The following is a 20,616-nucleotide window of genomic DNA, read 5'->3' as shown; positions in this document are numbered from 1 at the left end:
CCAGAAAATTTATTTTTAAATAAAATAAAATCACATAATTTTTTTCTCTTTCCCTTCTATTCCCTCTAATATATTAGCCTTGGTTCATTTATATGAACTGATATTTTGGAACAATGGATATTTTTATTTTTTTTCTTTCTATTTTTTTTTAAGGGCTATACCTGCAGCACATGAAAGTTCCCAGACTAGGGGTTGAATTGGAGCTGCAGCTGCTGGCCTATACTACAGGCATAGTAATGCCAGATCCGAGCCATGTCTGCAACCTGTACCAGAGCTCACAGCAGTGCCAGATTCTTAACCCACTGAGCAAGGCCAGAGATTAAACCTGCATCCTCATGGATACTAGTTGGGTTCATTTCTGCAGAGCCATAACAGGAATTCCTGAAAGAATGGGGTTTTATTTATTAGTTCATCTTTGTTAAAATGAAAATTCATAACTTATAGTCTGCTTTTATTTCATAGTGAATTTTACCTAAAGGATGCTAATTCTTTCACTAACAACTTAAAAATGTAATATCTTATTTAAATAGCTATGAATGAATAGAATCTGAATATATTTAAAGTAATTTCATGTTTTTTAAAATTTAGGTTGGATGGACAGTGGCCTGATGGTTTATTGGCTTCAGACAATACTCTTCATTTTGTCCATCCACTGACTTTCAATTATTCTGGTGTTTATGTCTGTAAAGTGACCAATTCCCTTGGTCAAAGAAGCGATCAAAAAGTCATCTATATTTCAGGTAAGTTACTGTCCATTCACAAAATGAGTTACTCAAATTATTCTGTAACAACAATCATAACAATAGCACTATGATCTGGGCAGTAATTTATACTTGTGAAGGTACGTATCAACAGTGTGAGGCTTTCCAAGTAGTGATAATCTAAAAGAGATATAATAAAGTAACCTTACCTGAAATACATATGTAAAGTGGCATTCCTTTACTTAAACTTATTTATAAACATCTTAAGACCTATGCATAAAGCTGATTTTTCAGTGAATAAATATGAAATATTCTTTTTCTAGGTAGTGTGTACCTCTCTATGTTCTTTTGTATTTACACGAGGAGTAAATGTGGGGTTTTTTTTTTTGTTTATTTTTGGTAACTACTCTGCACATAAGTGTCTGATAAGTAAAATGGAGTATCAGTTTTGATGACCTTCTTATCAAATATCATTGTTATTCAGTGTGGGACTATACCATATTGAGTTACTGAAGTGTGAAGTAGGAATGCTACTGAAAATGTTCCAGTGAAATAAAATTTAAGATGTTTTTTATAGCCAGTCCATAGCCACTGAGAACTTAGATTTTTCACATTCCATTTGTTTTACTATGAATATTTTTGTCAGTTTGAGTATAAATTTTGGTATTTACAAAATATAGTTGGAGCTAAAGATACATTTTTTTCCTGGATACGACTATAAATGTATTATCATCAGAATGCTTATTTATAAAAATTATGTAAATATTTTAAGCATCTCCTTCCTGTCTATAAGAATGTAGCAATCCTCATGTCTAACAAATGGAAATTTAAAGGAAAAAGGAAGAGAACCTTGAGAAATGCAGGTTAGTATGGTAATTAGATAATAGGGTGTTAATGGTTTTTATCTCTGTTCAGTCTAAAACTAAGTAAATTAGAGATTTTAAAGAAATTTTTTATCTAAAGTATACTTTAGTGTTTTAGGTATATAGCAAATTGGTTCAATTACACATGCATATATATCATGTATATTCTTTTTCAGATTTCTTTTCCATGATTTTAGAGAAATTTTAAGCTTGCTTTAAGATTACATTCTTAGTCCTTCTATGTTTACTTAATCTAAGGAGAGTTATCCATATAATTTTCTCATGGCATCTGCCACAATTTGTAGTTGTGTGCTCATTTGTGTACTTACTATCTGAACTCATGTTTAAACAGTTTGTGTTTGCTTTATTTAAATTATTGTATACTCAGCACTTAATTCCTGGACCATGATAGGGACACATATTTTTTTGCATGAATCTCATAAGATTAGAGCTGTGTGCATCTGTAGTCAGCCCTTTCTGCCAGCAGCAGTGCTTTGGTGGAAATCTGTTAGTATATTAGTTTCCCTTTCTTCCCTTAGAGGTTTTTTTATTTAAAAAATAGAAGGAATCTTAAAGCCACAAGAACTGCATATTTAAAATGTAGTTAACCTAAAGACTGCTTACTTTTTATTTCTGTTTTATGAAATTTGGTATGGGATATTACTTGTAAATCCTAGGCTTAATGTGTTACATACTCATTTAAATATTAAGGCTCAATTTTGGCATTCTTATCTATTGGTGATATGCTATGTTTGTCTTTGGTATTTTGGGTCCACTTCCTAGTATTCCTGACTTGTGTACCCACTGCCTGTTAGTGATCGTTCACCCCCTATGTTGGAAGTATATATACGCATTTAAAACTTAACATTTAAGACTGAGTTCCTCATCTTTCTTCTGCCCCTTGGCACCAGATTTCTTCCTGCAACAGCCTTCATTTTTCCTTTCAGTTATTGGTAGCTCCATTCTTATATTTTGCTTAGGGCATGAAATCCTTGATACTTACTCTTGATTTTGATTTTTCTCTCATACCCCACCCTATCCATCAAAAATTGATGTGAACTTTCTCATTATGTTATATACAGAACCTTACCAATTCTCCACTTTTGTTGCCGGTAGTCTGGCCCAAGTCATCATCAACCCTTAGTCCACTGTTAGAATAGCCATTTAATCTTCCCTCTCTTCAATCTGTCATCAAATGAGCAGTCAGAATAATGCTTTTAAAGGGTATATCAGATCACATCAGTCCTTTCTTCCAAACCTTCCATGAGCTTCCCATTTTGCCTACAACGAAAACCAAATCTTCAGTGATTTTTAAGCTCTGTACATGTTCTAGTCCTAGATTACTTACACACTTGGCTTCAGCCACACTGGTCTCCTTGCTGTTCTTTGAACACAGCAGGCACATTTCCTACCTTAGAGTCATTGCATTTGGTGTTTCCACTGCCTAGAATGCTCTTCAGATATCCTCATACCCCTTTCTCTCACTTCCTTTGGGTATTTGCTCAAATATCACTTTCAGAGATGTATTTAAAATCGAAGCATCTCTCGTCTCACCCTGTTATTACTTTGTCTTTCTTCTCTGCCTATTTCTTTCTGTGGTACATATTATCATGTGACATACTACGTATTTTATTTCTGTACTTGCCTATTTTTATCCCCAGTAGAATATATGTCCTAAGAGGGCAGAATTTTTGTCTGCTTTAGTCAATACTTTATTCTTATCGTCTTTAGCAATGTTTAGCACACAGTAATTGTTTAGAAATTTTTGTTGCGTGAATGAGTACATTTGTTTGAGAAGAACACAATTAGGAAAGAGTTAAAAATCCAGAATCTACTTTTATGTGATGTAACACTTTGGTAAGGGGACTAATGTAATACTGATGATAAACTTCACACATTTTAAAATCACCCTCTACTAGGTCTTATGAGAGTGGAAATCAAATTTTGAGTGAATCTGAAAAATTACAATTAATTACCGCTCTGTACTCTAGAAAAAGAGTTATATGAGAGGTTTTCTTCAAGTAATCATCAATAATTAGACTTTACTTTTCTATCCAGAGTCTGTTTTCTTTAATTTTTATTTTTTAAATTGAAGTACAGTTAATTTACCATGTTGTGTTAGTTTCGGGTGTACAGCCAAGTGATTCAGTTACATGTAAACATACATAGATTCTTTTTCAGATTCTTTTCCCATGTAGTTTATTACAGAATATTGATTATAGTTCCCTGTGCTATACAGTAGGTTTTTGTTGATGATCTATTTTATATATAGTAATGTGTATATGTTAATTCCAAAATCCTAATTTATTCCTCCCTCTCACCTTTCCCCTTTGGTAACCTTAGGTTTGTTTTTGAAGTCTGTGAGTCTGCTTCTGTTTTGTAAATATGTTCATTTATGTCATTTTTTTGATTCCGCTTATAAGTTATATATGATATTTGTTTTTATCTGACTTACTTAGTATGATAATCTCTAGACCCATCCATGTTGCTCCAGATGGCATTATTTTGTTCTTTTTTATCCAGAGTCTTTAATATGGCATACTGTACTGAGTCTAGTTAACTCCTCTAAGAGCTTCTTAACAGTCTATCAAGTATATCAGATACAAATTTCCTTCCCCAATGAATATTAAAGCCTACTAGTAGGCTTTTATCATAATAAAAAGCCATAATTTATACAGTAAATGATCAGAAAGTTAATCTTTTTCACTGTGAGCAGCTCTTACTTCTCTGAGAATAGAGAAGCAAGTTTTCTCCTATCACTTAAGTTCCCCTATGCCTAAAAATCAGAGTGTATTCCTGTGCAAATCTTGAATTTCAGGTCGTATTGATTTTAGGATCCAGACATATCAGACACACTTAACTTAGCACTTCTTAAACGTTAAAATTTGCAGATCTTGGAGTTCCCGTCGTGGCGCAGTGGTTAACGAATCCGACTAGGAACCATGAGGTTGCGGGTTCGGTCCCTGCCCTTGCTCAGTGGGTTAACGATCCGGCGTTGCCGTGAGCTGTGGTGTAGGTTGCAGACGTGGCTCGGATCCCGCGTTGCTGTGGCTCTGGCGTAGGCCGGTGGCTACAGCTCTGATTCAACCCCTAGCCTGGGAACCTCCATATGCCGCAGGAGCAGCCTAAGAAATAGCAACAACAACAACAACAAAAAGACAAAAAAATAAAAAAAAATAAAATTTGCAGATCTTGTCTATTTAAATAAGTCATATAGTTTAAAAGAAAAAAGAACAAGTTCATTTAATTTTTAACATAGTAATTATTAGGCTAAAATATACTTTATAGTTTCAGAAGTCTTAGCTATTTGTTTGTTTTCCAGTTGGACAGAACTCATTAATTTGCAAAAGAAAGTTAAGTATTTCTTTATTTGGGTGTGGGGAACTCAGAGGCCATTGTCCACTAATTTATTACATTTGTTAAATACCACATTCAGCAAAGAATACATAAAAATAACTGAATACATAAGGAATGCTGTTGGGAAGGATTTATAAATCATGATAAATAAATAGCTATTAGTGATTACAAAATTGTCCTCCTGCCTCCTTACACAAATTGTGATTTTCAGTGTAATTATCTTGGAACAGAGTAAGAATTAGAAAACGTGAATAAATGTCTCATATGCATGGTCATATGTCCATTGCTTAAGATACAAAATATAAAGTTTAACAATAGTCCTCTCATGGAATCATTAATAGTGCAGCTATGCTGTTTTTAACAGTAGTTGAGTAGGGGATCGTAGGTTAAATTTCTAGAACTGCTGACAAAATACATAACATACAATTCTTAAGTAGTTTTTTTTAATCACTCAAAAGAGTCATTAGGTTTTTTGAAAGCTGTATTTGTTAAGTCTCAGACAGTAGACATCCATCTGTGTTCACATAAAGAACATTGCAACTAGAAATAGGAAATGTCAGTGATTTTTTTTTTTCCAGAATAAGTCTTAAAAATGTACAGTTCTGTGTCTTATATTTGGTGAAAGCTCAGGTGTATATGTACTGTTCTGAGAAAAATACCATTTAATTAAGAGCTATCAGAACTTTAAGAATTTGAACAAAAATTTGTGAGTTTTAAATCATTAATTAGGTGATTTGTGCTTTTGTGTAACATGCTGGTGCTTGTTTATTATAATACTTTTTTCTTTGTGAATCATTGTAAAGATGACATTTATACTTAAAACTTAACTTGTCTTCCTCTTCAAAAAATACATGAGTTTTCATATAAATGATTAATTTTTAGTCTCTTTCTTTAATATCCTGGTTCTGTGAGGCTGAACTACATGAAGCTTTACTACTTTTATGGTAGAAATGATCCTACAGTTCCACTATTTTTAAGGTTGAATTTGTTCAGCTAGTGAATATGTTCTCACAAATTAAAACTCTTGACTCACTTAACATATAATATGATAACTGATATTCACTTCAGAGTACTTGAGTGGATTGCCTGTTATATTGGTTTAAACTCTTAGGGAATGAGTTATAATATACTTGTTACATTTTATACTGTACTTGCTAAATTTTTACCACATTCTGTATATATGGCATTCCGTGATGAAACCTGTTTCAGTAAGTATTTTCTTTAGCTTGTAATTTTAGAATAACTTACCCCATGTAGATTTAGTATTTTTCTAACAATCATTTTTTAAAAGCTCTGCAGTACCACTCATTTAAAAAATAATTCTAGGAAATTATCATTTGGGTCATTTATTTTTTATCAGTGAAGAAATTCAGGGTTTTTAAACTCATCCTTTCTTCAAACTCTACAATTTTGTATAACATGGCCTATAAATACCACTTAATTGATAATTAACCAGTCTTTAATTTTGACTATATATGTTTAGTTGCTTTTTAATATTAATGGCTATTTACTCTGTTATCTAATAGTAATACACAGGATCATTTTCATCTAATATATGCGTATCATTAGAATGTTCTCTCTAAAATATTAGCTATTCTTTTTGAGACTCCATTCTAAAGCAGTGTGACATTGAATCTTGCAGATATGGTTGAAAATTCCTCAATTTCCTAAAGGTTCAGATATCTTACCCATGGAGTATAGACATGCTGATGACATTTTTATAACATGTTTTTACTCTGTCCGTTATTGTCATTTGATAATAGCCCATCTGGCTAACACAGTTAAAATATATACTTTTTATTTAAGTCACTAAATAATGGTATAAACTACATATGTGCTTCCTAAAAATTAGTGAGTTTTCTTTACTTAAGGAAAATATTTTTGAGAGAATTATTAAACCAACAGCTTATACTGTGGCCACTTAACAAGAATCTATAGTTTTTCATTCTTTTAAGGATAAGTTTAGTTCTTACAAAAATAAATTATATTAGGTAAAGATGGATATTAAGAAAATGTACTTTAATTTTTTCATTCTTTTATTTTACTTCTTTGTGCTACTGGCTGAGAAAATGTACATTTAAATGATTTGATTTGATTTTTTTGGTAATGATAATTCTTAAGCCAGCTGTATATAGGACAGTTAAATAATATTCTTCATTAAAAAAAAGTATTCCTCGGAGTACAATATCATGCTTAAACTTGAAATAGTAGAATAATTTAAGACTTACACCATGCATAATTTTTCATTCCCTTTACGTTAACTGGTAACTGACTGTGTGTCAGTTATTTTTTTTTTAAATATTAAGTACCACACTACCTTCTAATCTTAAATTAAGAATGAAAAACTATTGTTACTAGGAATATATTTTCATTAACTGTGCTGTCTTTTCAACTTGCTGCTGAATCAGCCTGCATTGACATTCTTTGCCTTTCTGTGTCTTGTCTATCTTTACTGTTTCCATTAGATCCTCCTACTACTACCACCCTTCAGCCTACAGTTCAGTGGCATCCCTCAACTGCTGACTTCGAGGATCTAGCAACAGAACCAAAAAAATTGCCCTTCCCATTGTCAACTTTGGCAACAATTAAGGATGACACAATTGGCACAATCATTGCTAGTGTAGTGGGTGGGGCTCTCTTCGTAGTACTTGTAAGTGTTCTGGCTGGAATATTCTGCTATAGGAGAAGACGGACGTTTCGTGGAGACTACTTTGCCAAGAACTACATTCCACCATCAGATATGCAAAAAGAATCACAAATAGATGTTCTTCAACAAGATGAGCTTGATTCTTACCCAGACAGTGTAAAAAAAGAAAACAAAAATCCAGTGAACAATCTAATACGGAAAGACTATTTAGAGGAGCCTGAAAAAACACAGTGGAACAATGTAGAAAATCTCAGTAGGTTTGAAAGACCAATGGATTATTACGAAGATCTAAAAATGGGAATGAAGTTCGTCAGTGATGAACATTATGACGAAAATGAAGATGACTTAGTTTCACATGTAGATGGTTCCGTAATTTCCAGGAGGGAGTGGTATGTTTAGCAACCACTAAATGTGACTTAACTATGTACAGTGTTTAATTCATACTAGTTAATCATTTTCAGATTGTTCATACTTTTTCTTGAGGAAGAATAAGCTTTTTCAACTTGATTTTCAAGCTTACTTTTTATATTCTGATTTGACAAATGGAAATGTAAAATCTGGGTTCATTGTATCTGAGCTGCTTTACAATTTTTTTTTTCAATGCTGTACTACTGTCTCAAGATTTAAATTTTAATGCAGAGTACTTTATTGGTCTGAGGCACACAGGTAAGAGGAAATGTCAACATTTAAATGTATGACTTTTTTGGTAAAAAAATTAAAAAAAAAAGGAAACTATCCTTGGCATTGCGTATTAAATGTTTACCTAAAACTGTAATCTCAAGTATAATGTTTGTTAAACATATACCTCTCAAAATTTATCACCACTAAATGATACTACATCAAAATTGACTATAAAACTAATTCAAGAAATGTTTATATATATTTTTAGTATTTAAAAAAATTCAGCCTGATGAAACACCTTTTCTTTTCAAGCATTATTTTCTAAGTTTCTATACAAATGGAATCTTTACCTCTGCATTTTAATGAGCCTTGCCATATTACTGTAGAGTGGCTTTTCAAAGATATATCTTTGCACTAAAAACTGTGGTAGATAAACTCAGCGAACATGATGTGTGGAAGAGCATAATTAGCTGATCAGATTTTGTCCAAAATACATACAAGAGTAATAAAAACACTCCTTTTAAACATGATAATTATTACAATTTTTTCATCTCTGGAAGACAGTGCTTATATCGTCATGTGAATATGGCTTTTGGTACCTTAAGTAGTAGTTTTGTTTTAATGCTTTATGTCCTAAATACAAGAATAATAAAGATGGTACGTAATTAAATATAGTGCAGAGAGAGCATTTCAGAATATGGAAAACTGTGGGTAAATAAGCATTGGAGTACCACTTTTAGAAATGAGACAAATGTTTCAGCCAAGAATCTGTTACAAAGAATTTTGTAGACCATCTTCTTTCAGACATTTATTATTGATGTTATTCAAATGGGTGAATATATAGAAAAAATAGAATAAACTTGGAAATTCGAGATTTATCAAGAAAAATCTGAATTATAGACCTGATCACTAACCCTTGCTGGTGGATATTGGCAAACCATCCTCTTTTCTTTTCTAAATGTATGTATGTGTTTTAAGATTTTTGTTTTTCCAATTAAAACTGGAAATACGAGGTTTTTTGTTTTGTTTTTGTTTTTTACATAATTAAGTATAATCTTTCCAAAACTCATGTGTATCTTTTGAAAAAGAAATCTAAGTGTTCAAATATGGATCTTTGTGAGGTAATTAAATTGCTTCTCTGATGGAGTCCTATACAGTTGTAATAATGGCAACTATTTTGAAGCCCAAAGAATATATTTTCTTCTTTTGATGATTCATTTGAAAAAAGGAGTGTAGAATTGCCTTAGGTGTTTTTCCAGGGAGTTGAAATAGAAGTTAGTAGGAGAATCATAATTTAAATATATTATTTTGTTAATAAAAAGGAAAAGTAGGTACTTTTTCCACCCTCCCAACCATCCCCTTCCCAATCCTAGTCAAATCTAAAAAAATGTTTTTATAAGGCAAGGTTATATGTTTGTAGAATTTTGCAAGTAATAAAGGCTTTGTTAATTTAAAGCCTTCCTTTATTTTAACTAGCAGGTATTTTGTGGAAGCTAGAAACCTGTTTTATTTCTCTCCCTAAATACTTGGTATCTAACACTAAAATATTGGTTAAGGATACAGTTAAGATCACTAGAATCTTATTAAAAATATTTGGTTTAAATATAACTAGCCACAGATAGACAAGTATTAGGACTCTTTGGTCCACAGCTTTGGAAGAAAGACTTTCTTGATAATACCCTATAACTGAAGTGACTTTATTTTTTTATTTAAGTATCAGCAATGATATTGTCATCAGAAAGATGAGTCTAAAATTTTTTGCCATTGAAGATGTAAATTTGTGGCTTTTTTGACTAAAACTTCATCTTTAGAACAGTGGTTTGAAGTACTATGTGAATCTGAGAAGAATAATCCCATTTAGAATATTGTACAAATATCAACTTGAATCTAATCTGAAGGAAATTAGCAATGTATTTTGAGAACTATTTCTAAAATATTAATATCTACTTAGTGATTATGAACTTTTTAAATTATGTCCATTGTGTGGTTAGGGTTTTTTGTTCATTTGTTTTGGGGGGGGGTTGGTTTCTTGGGTTTTTTTTTTGCAGTAGAGGGTGATACAGAAAACTACAAGTGAGTGTTTGATATATACTGTATCCTTAATCTAAATCATTTGACAAGCTAAAAGACTTCAGAATTTTAAGAATCTGATACTAGTGCTTAAGACTTTCTGAAGCATTGCACTGTTGTTTATTAGAAGTTAATATGTTTACTGTACATAGAGACATGTTTGTAAACATAGTCATATTAATAAACATTTTTGTTAAATTAAATTTTGAATATCAGTAATATGCACAGCTAATTGATGGGTATATATGAACTCCTACTCTCTTGGAAAAGATGGAATAGTTTTATTTTGGCCATGTTTATATTTATTTCCTTGTATTTGATTTTTTTCATTTTTGTATTCACTTTAGAGTTTTCTTTCACACTGGTTAAAATAATTCAGTAATACAATGGAGATGAATGCAACACTATTTTTCCCTTTTTGCCATTTTTATTAAAATACATTGAAACTTTAATGGACTAGGGATTAGCTTTAAAAGTGATAATTGAGAAATACTTTATAGTTGAAAGAGTTAGTATTTTACCATGTGCCTGAAAGGTTTCTGTTTGATAAGTCTAACATTAAAGAAACCAAAAAAAAAAAAAAGAAACCATTAAGGTTTTTCAGTAGTAGGTATTGATTCTGATAGCCATATAGGAAAGTTTTATAATGGTAACCTTGGCTGAATGTTTAATGTAAGGGACCGTAAGAAGTACAATGTATAAGTGCAGAAATTGAGAGAAATGTGGCAATTTTATATGCAAAAACATCCAATTTGAGATTGATTTTGCTTTTGGTAAATATTGCTAAAGCAAAATATGTGAACAAGGAGTTGTTAATGTGTGAAAGTAAGCGATGTAAAATGTAACAAAGGAAGAAATGGTGCCCATATTGAATTTTTAATTCTAACAGGGGAATGATTTACAGATTGAATTGTTTTTCCTGTTTACTTGTTAATGTATCGTCTATAAAAAGCTCCTGTCTCAAATTTTTGGTATATTGGGATTGATTTTAATTTGTACTAGTGATTTTTTTTTTAAACGAAGTTACTTATCAGGTGGTAGCCCCAATAGCCGTGCAACATATCTTTAAATAAAAGTTTAAAAAAATTCTTTAGAAGCATATTTCTGTAACAAGCCTATGGCTCTGGATTACTTTCATCTTCATTAATGTATTTGCTTGAGTGAGAACGAATGAATATTTGTGTGTGTGTAAGCTGATTTCCTTTAATTAATGATGTTTTGTGGAATTTGAAACCTATTTTAGTTCTCTTCCCAGACAAGACTATATCAGGTTAAGGATATAGTTAAAAAGTTTGAGGAAGCATCAAAGTTGTCTTGTCAACTATTATAGATCTACTTTTAATTAATCATTTATTCCTATCATATATATATATATGAGATATATATATATATCAAGAATATATTCTCCTTGGTTGTGAATTAATCTCTCTACTCTAGCAGTTAAATTTTAAATGTTTTGTTTTGACTTTGGCTTAAGTCAAAGTTTTGTATGTTTGGAATTCATGTTTGGAATTGACACATTTCAAAGGTACCTTTAAAGTTGGCATTTAGTGTTTTTAACTTATTGCTTGTGACCTGCTTTGACTAGAAGTGACATTGTTTCTTACTGTTTTTAATTACTTTCTCCGTGTTTCTTATTTCTGACATTTAATATTATGATACATTTATTTCCAAAACTTTATTTTAGAGCAAGCAGCATTTTTTTTTCAAACAACATACCATTTTAATAGATTGTTTGGTTTTATTCTTGTTAAACCAGTAAAGATTCATGCATGAAATAATCTTTGGAATAGCATACACAGTATAATAACTCTTCTGTGTTCTTTAAATTGCTTTCTGTTTATGTATTTGTTTTCTTCTGTATATTCCAGTAAGTTGCACATTTTTTAGAAAGTACGTATTTTCTTTAAGTTGACTAGTGATAGGTTTCCATCAAGAGCTTGAAATCAAACATTGCTTACAAAGATTTTGCTGTATATAACCTTAGGGGTCATTTCTTTTCTTGAACTTTGATAATAGTTATTTTATCATGTTCATTTCAACTTAAAAGATGAAACTTGATTCAGTTTTGGGATGTTTTCATTTTACCTGCCTTTTAGTTAATAGTTGCTTTTCTGGCTGGATGCTATGGAAGAAGCCTAGTGAAACTGAGTTTAGTAGAATAATTTTAAGTAGTTCTTAAAGCCTGAGAGTAATTCAAGCCCTCTTTTCTTACTGCACAATACTTTTATGTAGATATAATGCCTAATTTCACAGTCTCGGCTGTAAGAAATATCTTAGGGAAAATCTAGTCTCAGAGGCACAGTTTGATCTAAAAGGCAGAGATAACACGGTCTAGAGGCTTTGACCTTCTTCTTTTTAAAAAAGTTTATTATTAAAAAAGTATAGTAAAAGTGGGATAGACTAATGAAATGAATGTTCATATACCTGTTTCAGTTATTATCAGCTCATGGCCAGTCTTGTCTCATTTAAACTCCTGCCTACATAATTGCTCCTGGCATCTGTAAATACATCACTATGTAGCTCTAAAAGATAACATCTAGAAGAAGTAACCACAGATTCACTACTACACCAAAAAGGAATTCCCTAATATCAAGTATCCAGTTAGGGTTCTAATTTCCATCATATGTTTTTTGCAGTTTTAGCTAGTATCCAATATGATCCATACATTGGTTGATGGAGATGTCTTTAAATCTGTGTTTTCCTTATCTGCCGTTCCTCACTCCATTTTTTCCATGTAATTTATTGGGTGAAGAAGCAGCTTCATTTGTCCTACAGTTTTCCAGTTTGGATTGTGCCAACTGCACCTCTTTATTTTCTGTAAGTTAACGGTGAAATCTAGAGCCTTGATAAGATTAAAGCTTAATTTGGGGGGCAGGATTACTTTTTAAGTGGTGGTATGTTTCTTCATTAGAAGGCACATAATACCCGGTTTTATTTCAGTATTAGCAGACACTTGATAGGCAAAGCCTAGATCTACAAACAGCGAACCTATGTAATATCTAGATGTATTAACTCTTGCTTTTTTTTATCATACCATGTGCTCTGATGTCTGAATAATTATGTCCATGCTGCTCCCTTTACCTGAAATTCCCTTTCCTTCCATCACCACACTGGGAAACCAGTCCATATTTAAGGTTCACCACAAATAATAGCTTCATGAAACTTTTCTTTTCCCTTTAGAATTAATAACTGCTGTTCATATTCTTTGGTGTTGACTTACATCTACTATAACCTCACATTTTATTCTAGCAATTATCTTTTCTAGATCGGTGGTCTTCAACACTTTTGACTGTACCTGTCAGTTAAACTTATGTACTTCTATGTATAAGCTTATAAATTATATATGTGCAACTATAAAAATTTGCTATATGCATTATAAAATGTTCAAAAATTTTAAGTCTGATGAAACAACATTTTAAAAATATTTTCCTTAAAACAGTAACATTTGGGTAAACAATATAATTGTGCTTCATTTTAAATGTTAACTTTTTTCTCATATGCTGTTTTTGAGAAAACCACATGATTGTGCTGCAGTTGTTTTCTTAATCTTGATTCTATACTTTTTGATTCAGTGATTCAAAGGTTTAAGTTCATGTTCGGTATATTCTGACTCATGTTTTTAGGTATGAAAGCTAATGCTTCCTCTTGAAAACAAGTAGTTTCAAATGGAAGGGAGTGCATTTTGGGACCTTAACAGTTTTCATCCCAAATACTGTGTTTAGAGCTAGTGTTCATGTTCAAGGTGTTTGGTTTTTAGTGTCTTGCCAGTTACCTTAGTTATTGCCAGTTATATTAGTTATTTCAGCACAGTGTGGGTTTAGTGTGAGGTTGATTAATAAGAGTGAATATAAATCTATATTTTGTGTGTTTTCTAAATGTATTTGATTTTGAGGGTTTGGTTTCTTACATCTGGTTAGATTGGCATGGTTTTACCTCAAAATGTAATTGATATAATTTGTGTATTAGGAGAAAGTTATTTACATTGTTCTTTTTTTGGGGGGGGTGTTATGTGCCCACATTATTGGTATCATCTTCATTCTGTCAATTCTTTGCAGGAATGACATTTACTAGGAGTAAATTCTTACTAGGATACAGTACAGATTAGCACTGATACTCTCACTTGGTCTGTGGGTCAGATGTTCACCTGTCACACAGAGCACCCACTCCATGCCTCCTTTACATTTTTGACTCTGTTAAACCTAGGTAAGTTTTTAGTTCATTCATCTGAGCTCTCCTATGTCACAAAAAATGCTGACTGTGCTGAGGATAACCATGTGAATATGTAACCATTTACTCTCATCCTGGAGCTGTCCTACTCCACACTTCCTATAGGATATTGTGGGTGTCCTATGTGGCAGGTAAAAAGTTAACACATGGGCCAAGTAGGGCCACTGGTGCCAATCCATATAATGTATTAGTACTATGGCACTAATTTTTATTAAATGCCCTCTACCCCTCTTTTCTTAAATAAGCAAATATTTCTTTCAATACTTCACTGGAAAATAAATATTTTCATGGATTCTCTGACCCTACTTGAGGAGCTGGCTCTTTGTTATGAGGACAGAGACTAAAATTGATTGTTGCATTCCTAGCATCATCACAAGGTGTGGCACATATTAGATTACTATTGGTAATTTGTTGGATGAGAGCCTGAGGAGACTGGCTTGAAACAAAGAGAACTTTTATTAAAAAGTAGTGAGATAAATATTTGGATATGGATTTAAAGGTTTAGATGTCATATTGAAAAGATAAGCATTAAAAAGGGCTACTGAAAATTAAAGCAGCGGGATATATTTATGGGAAAAGTTGATAATACAGTGATATGTTTTGTGGGAATATATGTATTTAATCCCAAATAAAAAGTGGGGAGATATGTTTGAAGGGTATCACATTAACTTGTGAATCAGTCAGTGGCATCACATGTTTTAATGAAGGAAACGAAGAAGAAAAAGGAATGAAACAATGTTTCAATTGTTAAGATTTGGTGTTTTAGTGTGAAACGGGACTAGATTCCTGTACTCACCGACTTTAAATGATTTTAGCAAATTGCTGTAAACACGTATTTTAGTGTATAGAATAGTATTTAACTTTTAAAGACATAATGCTTCAGTTTTAGATGTGAATTAGGTGAGCACATGTTTGAATAGCTTTTACATGTTTTCTTATTTATTTGTATCAGAGTAATAACAAACTTTAATTCAGTTTTATCTCTGTAATATTTGTATTTTTTCAAAAGTGATGAAGGTTATTTCTTATATCTACTTTTTGGTAATTTATAACTGATTTTTGATCATTTTCCCTGTAAGACATGCATATTATCTTTTATTATGGTTAGTATACTTTTGTTGTATTGAGGAATGCCATTTTTCTGTTTTTGGAGGTGAGCTTCCAATGTGTATGGGTTAAAAAGCTGCCATGGTAACAGGATTCTTTTCTTTGGGAGATATGCACCAGTCCTTTTATACTAAATATTTTAATGCTTTTGTTTTTTTGCTTTGTACTGCTTATAAACATATAATTAGATTTAGTAGAACATCTCCTTAGGTGATGATAATGTTGCTTCATGTCAATCACTCAGTAAACAAGCTATAAAAATGCCAAATTTTTATATATTTGCTTACTTAACTTTTTCTCATACTAGTTTTGTTGGAATATAGAGACTATGTAGGTTATGTGGGCAAGGATGTGACCAGGCAGTGTTAGGGCTAAATTTCTCAATTTTCATCAAAATTCTTTGACTTGCATGCAAGAAACTTGAACTCTTCTGTTGTTTTTCATTCTAGAGTTCATCACCCATTAATAACTTTAAAATCCTAATACTCTTAAATATAATGTTTTCTCAATTAGTTGAAGCATCAGAAAAGGAAATATGAAATACGTCATACATATACTTAACATAATCAGTTTATTTGCATAGAGTAGGTTATCCAATTGGTAAATGGATTCACACCTAACTTTTCTTCCATCTCCTCATTTCAGCACTAACTAGCCTGTTCTGATGCTAAGAAGAGGTGTGTAAAAAAGGGATAGGTATAAAGAATGAGTGGGACCATGTGAAATAAATATGCATAAATTAAGATACATGCATCATCGTACATCAATTCTCAGTTATAGAATACATACATACATCAATTTTCAGTTATAGAATTCTAGAGTTAGAAATTATAAAACCAATGGGACAGTATTGGATTAGTAGACTAAGTGTTGAAAGAATAGTATCTATTTATAGATTTGAAAATTACTTCAGGATATTAAGAAAAATATATACTGAAAGTTGGGAATTACATTGGGATGTTAAAATTCTAATTTTGCTTTATTGCTTACAAAGCACTACCAAATTTAATATTGCTAAGATTAAATGAAAAGCTTTCATGGAGGAGGTATGAGGGTTGATGAAGAATTTATAATGTGTACATCAAGAATCTTAATTTGGGCTAATTATATTCAAAGAGTAACTTGAAGTTTTGAAAAATAATTTCAGAACTATTACTATAAATATGATATTAACTTTGGCATTATTAGAATAACTAAATTCTCCACACTTGGGCAAAAATGATAGGGCAAAAGAAAAATTTCCTTTAAAGGGAAATCTTCAACGAGTGTGGAATAGGTAGCATACTTGACACATACAGATTTTTAACTTTTGCTGCTAAAAAGATGTGTGGCTTGGTCAAAAAACCTTGTTCATGTAAACTTAATAGATTTCAACTGTCCTGTTATTTAAAACTGAATACAAAACTATATATGGGGAAAATGACAGTATAGAAGAGAAAATTAGCACTAAATTATTTTGTCTTTTATCTGCATTTATAAGAGCAGAATAATGTTTGATCAGCTTGGTTTTCAGATCTTTTTCTCACATAACACATATTCAGATAGACTTAGTGATGAGAGAAATAAGCAACAACAGTTATGTATGGGCAAGTGAGGGTAACATCCTGAATGATGAAGCTAGTTGTAGTGTTTAAGATAATTGTATATTTTGAGATTCTATTCAGTCTTTGAAAGATTGTTGATATGGGTTACCTGGTGCTCATTGGTATAAGATTTTTAATCTAGAATGAGACTAATAAAATGATCCATTAATAAACCCAAGATTATTAGTTTGATAAAGAAATTTTTATAATTGGAAAGAAAGTAAAATATTCTTTTCAGGAATCTAAAACACCATGTGACTCCTGTTTTAATAAAGCGTTGGAAAATGCTTCTAAACGTATTTATGTGGAAATATTATGATGGTAAGTAGGTGAAACATTTCAAAACCTATAGTGCTTTAATTCTATTTAAATTTGCCATGTCTGGATTCTAGCAGTAATTGTAATTATTACATGGGTATATGTGACTGTCAATTTAATTGAAAACTAAGAGCTCTGTGTTTCCAAATAAGAAACCCAGAAAGAGAGATTACGTTAAATGTTGTGAAAAACCATTCTTGCCCCCAAAGGGTATACAAGTGGAGGTTTCTGTCTGACTCTAACCTAGCTGTATTCATTATGTGTTCTCTCCAATGTATTGATTGAATGACTTTGGACAGAATATTTAGCTTTAGAACTGCAGTATCTTCATTTATAGAGTGTTACCTTAAATATCTTTCTTACTGATTAGAAGGGTAAAATCACGTATATTGAAGGTACTTTGTAACTGATGGATTGCTCTGCAAATTTAGTTATTAGATTTAATATAGCTTAAATTGTCAAAATAATACACATAAGTATTGATGGTTTTGTCATTTCCATAATACTTATATTTGAAAATAATTTTAGTAAATTACTTGGGAGTTCACAAAGTAGGGTGACTTTTTTTCTTTTTAGAATTGTGTGAAGTACAAACTGCTAAATATGTCTTTAAAATCCTTAAAATATCTGTGGTGCAGGTGAGGAAAGAGAAATTGGAACTCAAATGATATAATAATGTGTCTGTAGCCAGGAGATAGGGAAGAATTTACAAAATTTTATAGTAGAGACACTATCTTAAGTGTATTTTGTATTAAATATGTGTCAAGGGAAATTACCTACAAGAAGTACTATTTTAATAGTAACAATTCTATTTTAATAATTTTTGCAGTGTCACTTTTTGACTGTATTTATTATGTCTGGGATATTTTCTGGGTTTTAGTGCTATTTCACCCTTTAAAGGCTTTTTGGTTTCCTTAATAGAATAAAAATGATAAATGTCTGTCTATATTGTTGGCTAACTCCATTAAAGAATATGGAATTTTTTGTTTTGTTATGCTTTATCACCTTTTAGAGTAAGAACTTAGTCTTCATCCTCTTCTCTACTTTCTTTTCTTCTGACATTCTTTGTCCATAGATAGTAGATTCACTCATGATATCTGGGGATGTTCTTTTCATAACTTAAAAAAAGCAAAGTTGACATCTTATAGGAGAAAAGTGTGTTAGCATAATGCTACAAAAAGTAATAAATTTGGGGTCCTGTAAGCGTGCAGTTGGACAACATACTTTAATCAGTCCTTGCACATTATAGAAATTAAAGGACACAAATTCAAGAACTCTTCTTAAAATTGTTTGAACAACCTAATTTTTGTTACTTTACAGATGTTCCATTTAAGCAGACCTCTTCTATAGCAGTAGCTGGAGCTATAATTGGAGCTGTCCTTGCCCTTTTCATCATTGCTATCTTTGTGACTGTGCTGTTGACTCCTCGAAAAAAGAGACCATCCTACCTTGACAAAGTGTGGGTAACTTTTTTGCTTGTGTTCAACTATGAATATTCAGTATGTGTCAGTCTTTATCTTTAAAGCTCCTCATTGAAAATGTGAAGGATGGAAGTAAAGATACATTTTAGGTCTTTGTAAGACAACTATGGTTTTGTTAGAAAGTCTCAAACTACATCTTGGTAAATAAACAGTGACAAGGGGCTACTTGAGGCAAATGTATCAGACACCTTTTTTACCTACAGTATATTACACATCTTCCCAAATTGTGACATAGTGACACTTCATGTTCTCCTGCCTTCTGAGTAAAAATGCAAGTCTTCAACCAAGTAGTTGGAAGACAGATATAAAAAAATCTTAGAAGTTTAATTACTTTTTTAGATTGTGTATGCCTGTCTTATGTATAGATACAAACTTAACTTTCAGCTGCCAAAAGTTACTAAAAACATAGTTTTAAAGGTTTAAGAAATTTGGCTCAAGCGAATTAAAATATGTGCGTCTTTTTTATTTAAAGAAAATGCAGTGTTTGGGAGCTTATCATTGAGATAAGAGTTATAAAACAGAAATTGCACTTTGTTGTATAGTCAAAAGACTGATGTCCCAGTTGACTTAATTCCATCCACAGTTTTTGTTGCTTCATCTGTGAAATGGAAATAATACTTTTCCTTCTTACCTCACAGTGTTGTGATAACGGTAGGATAAGATGGTGTTGCTTATAAACTATGAAGTATTTCTTGTGTGGCTATTAATGTTTTTATATGCGAATATAAGGCTGCACTCAATGTATTTCTTCTTTCTTCATGAATGCTTTGTCTCTGTCTCTGCCTCTCTAATCTGGCACAGTTATAGCACTGTTCTCTTTGGATTAGACACTTGGGTGTTAGTCTCAGCCCTGTTACAATCAAACTAGTGGTATGACCATGAACAAGTCCCATAACCTCCATGAATCTTGGTTTTCTCACCTAAATGACTTTGGGCACCTTGGAGCTATAAATTTGCTGTGGTTTTTGTTACATTAAAAGAAATAATTACTTTAAAGCAAAGGATTATAAAGTATTCTTTCAGTATAATACTGTAAAACTCAATTCTAGTATATTCTAGAGCAACTTAGCTTGTGGTTAACTTAATCTTAGTTGCCAAATTATCTCAAGCTTTCCTATAATTTCGAAAACATAATTTACTAATAAGCTAGCAGTTATATCAATGTAATCATTTTATTTATTGTTTGAATTCTGTTCATTTAAAATGTTATTTCAGGAGTTCCCATTGTGGCTCACTGGGTTAAGAACCCGATATAGTGTCCATGAGGATGTGGGTTCCATCCCTGGCCTTGCTTAGTGGGTTAGGAATCCAGTATTGCCATAAGCTGTGACTAGGCTACAGATCTAGCTCATGTCTAGCATTGCTGTGGCTGTGGCCTAGGCCAGTAGCAGCAGCTCCAATTCCATCCCTAGCCTAGGAACTTCCATATGCCACAGCTTTGGCCCTAAAAAGAAAATTATTTCATGCACACATGGAGAAGTTATTAGACCACTGGGAATTCATAAGTACTTTGACCCCTATAGCTTTCATTCTCTTATCTTTTAATATAGGTAAAATTTTTGTTTAATTCACTAATATCATTACTGAAAATTACTTATTTGTGATTTTCAAAGGTAGGAGAATATATAAAAATTATTT

The 20,616-nt window shown here is 31.8% G+C and overlaps 1 protein-coding gene across 9 annotated transcripts in view; it reads left to right on the top strand.

Moving 5' to 3' along the window:
• Nucleotides 1-20,616, top strand: part of NECTIN3 (nectin cell adhesion molecule 3) — a 132,058-nt gene that overhangs the window by 62,575 nt on the left and 48,867 nt on the right. For 5 of the 9 annotated variants that reach the window (XM_084991366.1, XM_084991371.1, XM_021070394.2 and 2 more), the window contains 2 exons: nucleotides 589-740; nucleotides 7,387-10,846. In XM_084991366.1, the coding sequence (XP_084847492.1) occupies nucleotides 589-740; nucleotides 7,387-7,967 (733 nt within the window). In that variant the 3' untranslated portion in view covers nucleotides 7,968-10,846. Of the gene's footprint in view, nucleotides 1-588; nucleotides 741-1,494; nucleotides 1,565-7,386; nucleotides 10,847-18,817; nucleotides 18,957-20,616 lie in introns of those variants that run through there. The other 4 variants (XM_084991367.1, XM_021070395.2, XM_084991372.1 and 1 more) reach the window with 2 other exon arrangements.

The sequence above is a fragment of the Sus scrofa genome, chromosome 13 (assembly GCF_054392235.1).
Source record: "Sus scrofa isolate SSC_HxYL_T2T_F1_AM1 chromosome 13, Sscrofa_HxYL_maternal_Yorkshire_Landrace_v2.0, whole genome shotgun sequence".
Taxonomy (NCBI): Eukaryota; Metazoa; Chordata; class Mammalia; order Artiodactyla; family Suidae; genus Sus; species Sus scrofa.
The sequence above is the reverse complement of the archived record's forward strand: the minus strand, read 5'-3'. Positions and strand labels throughout refer to the sequence as shown.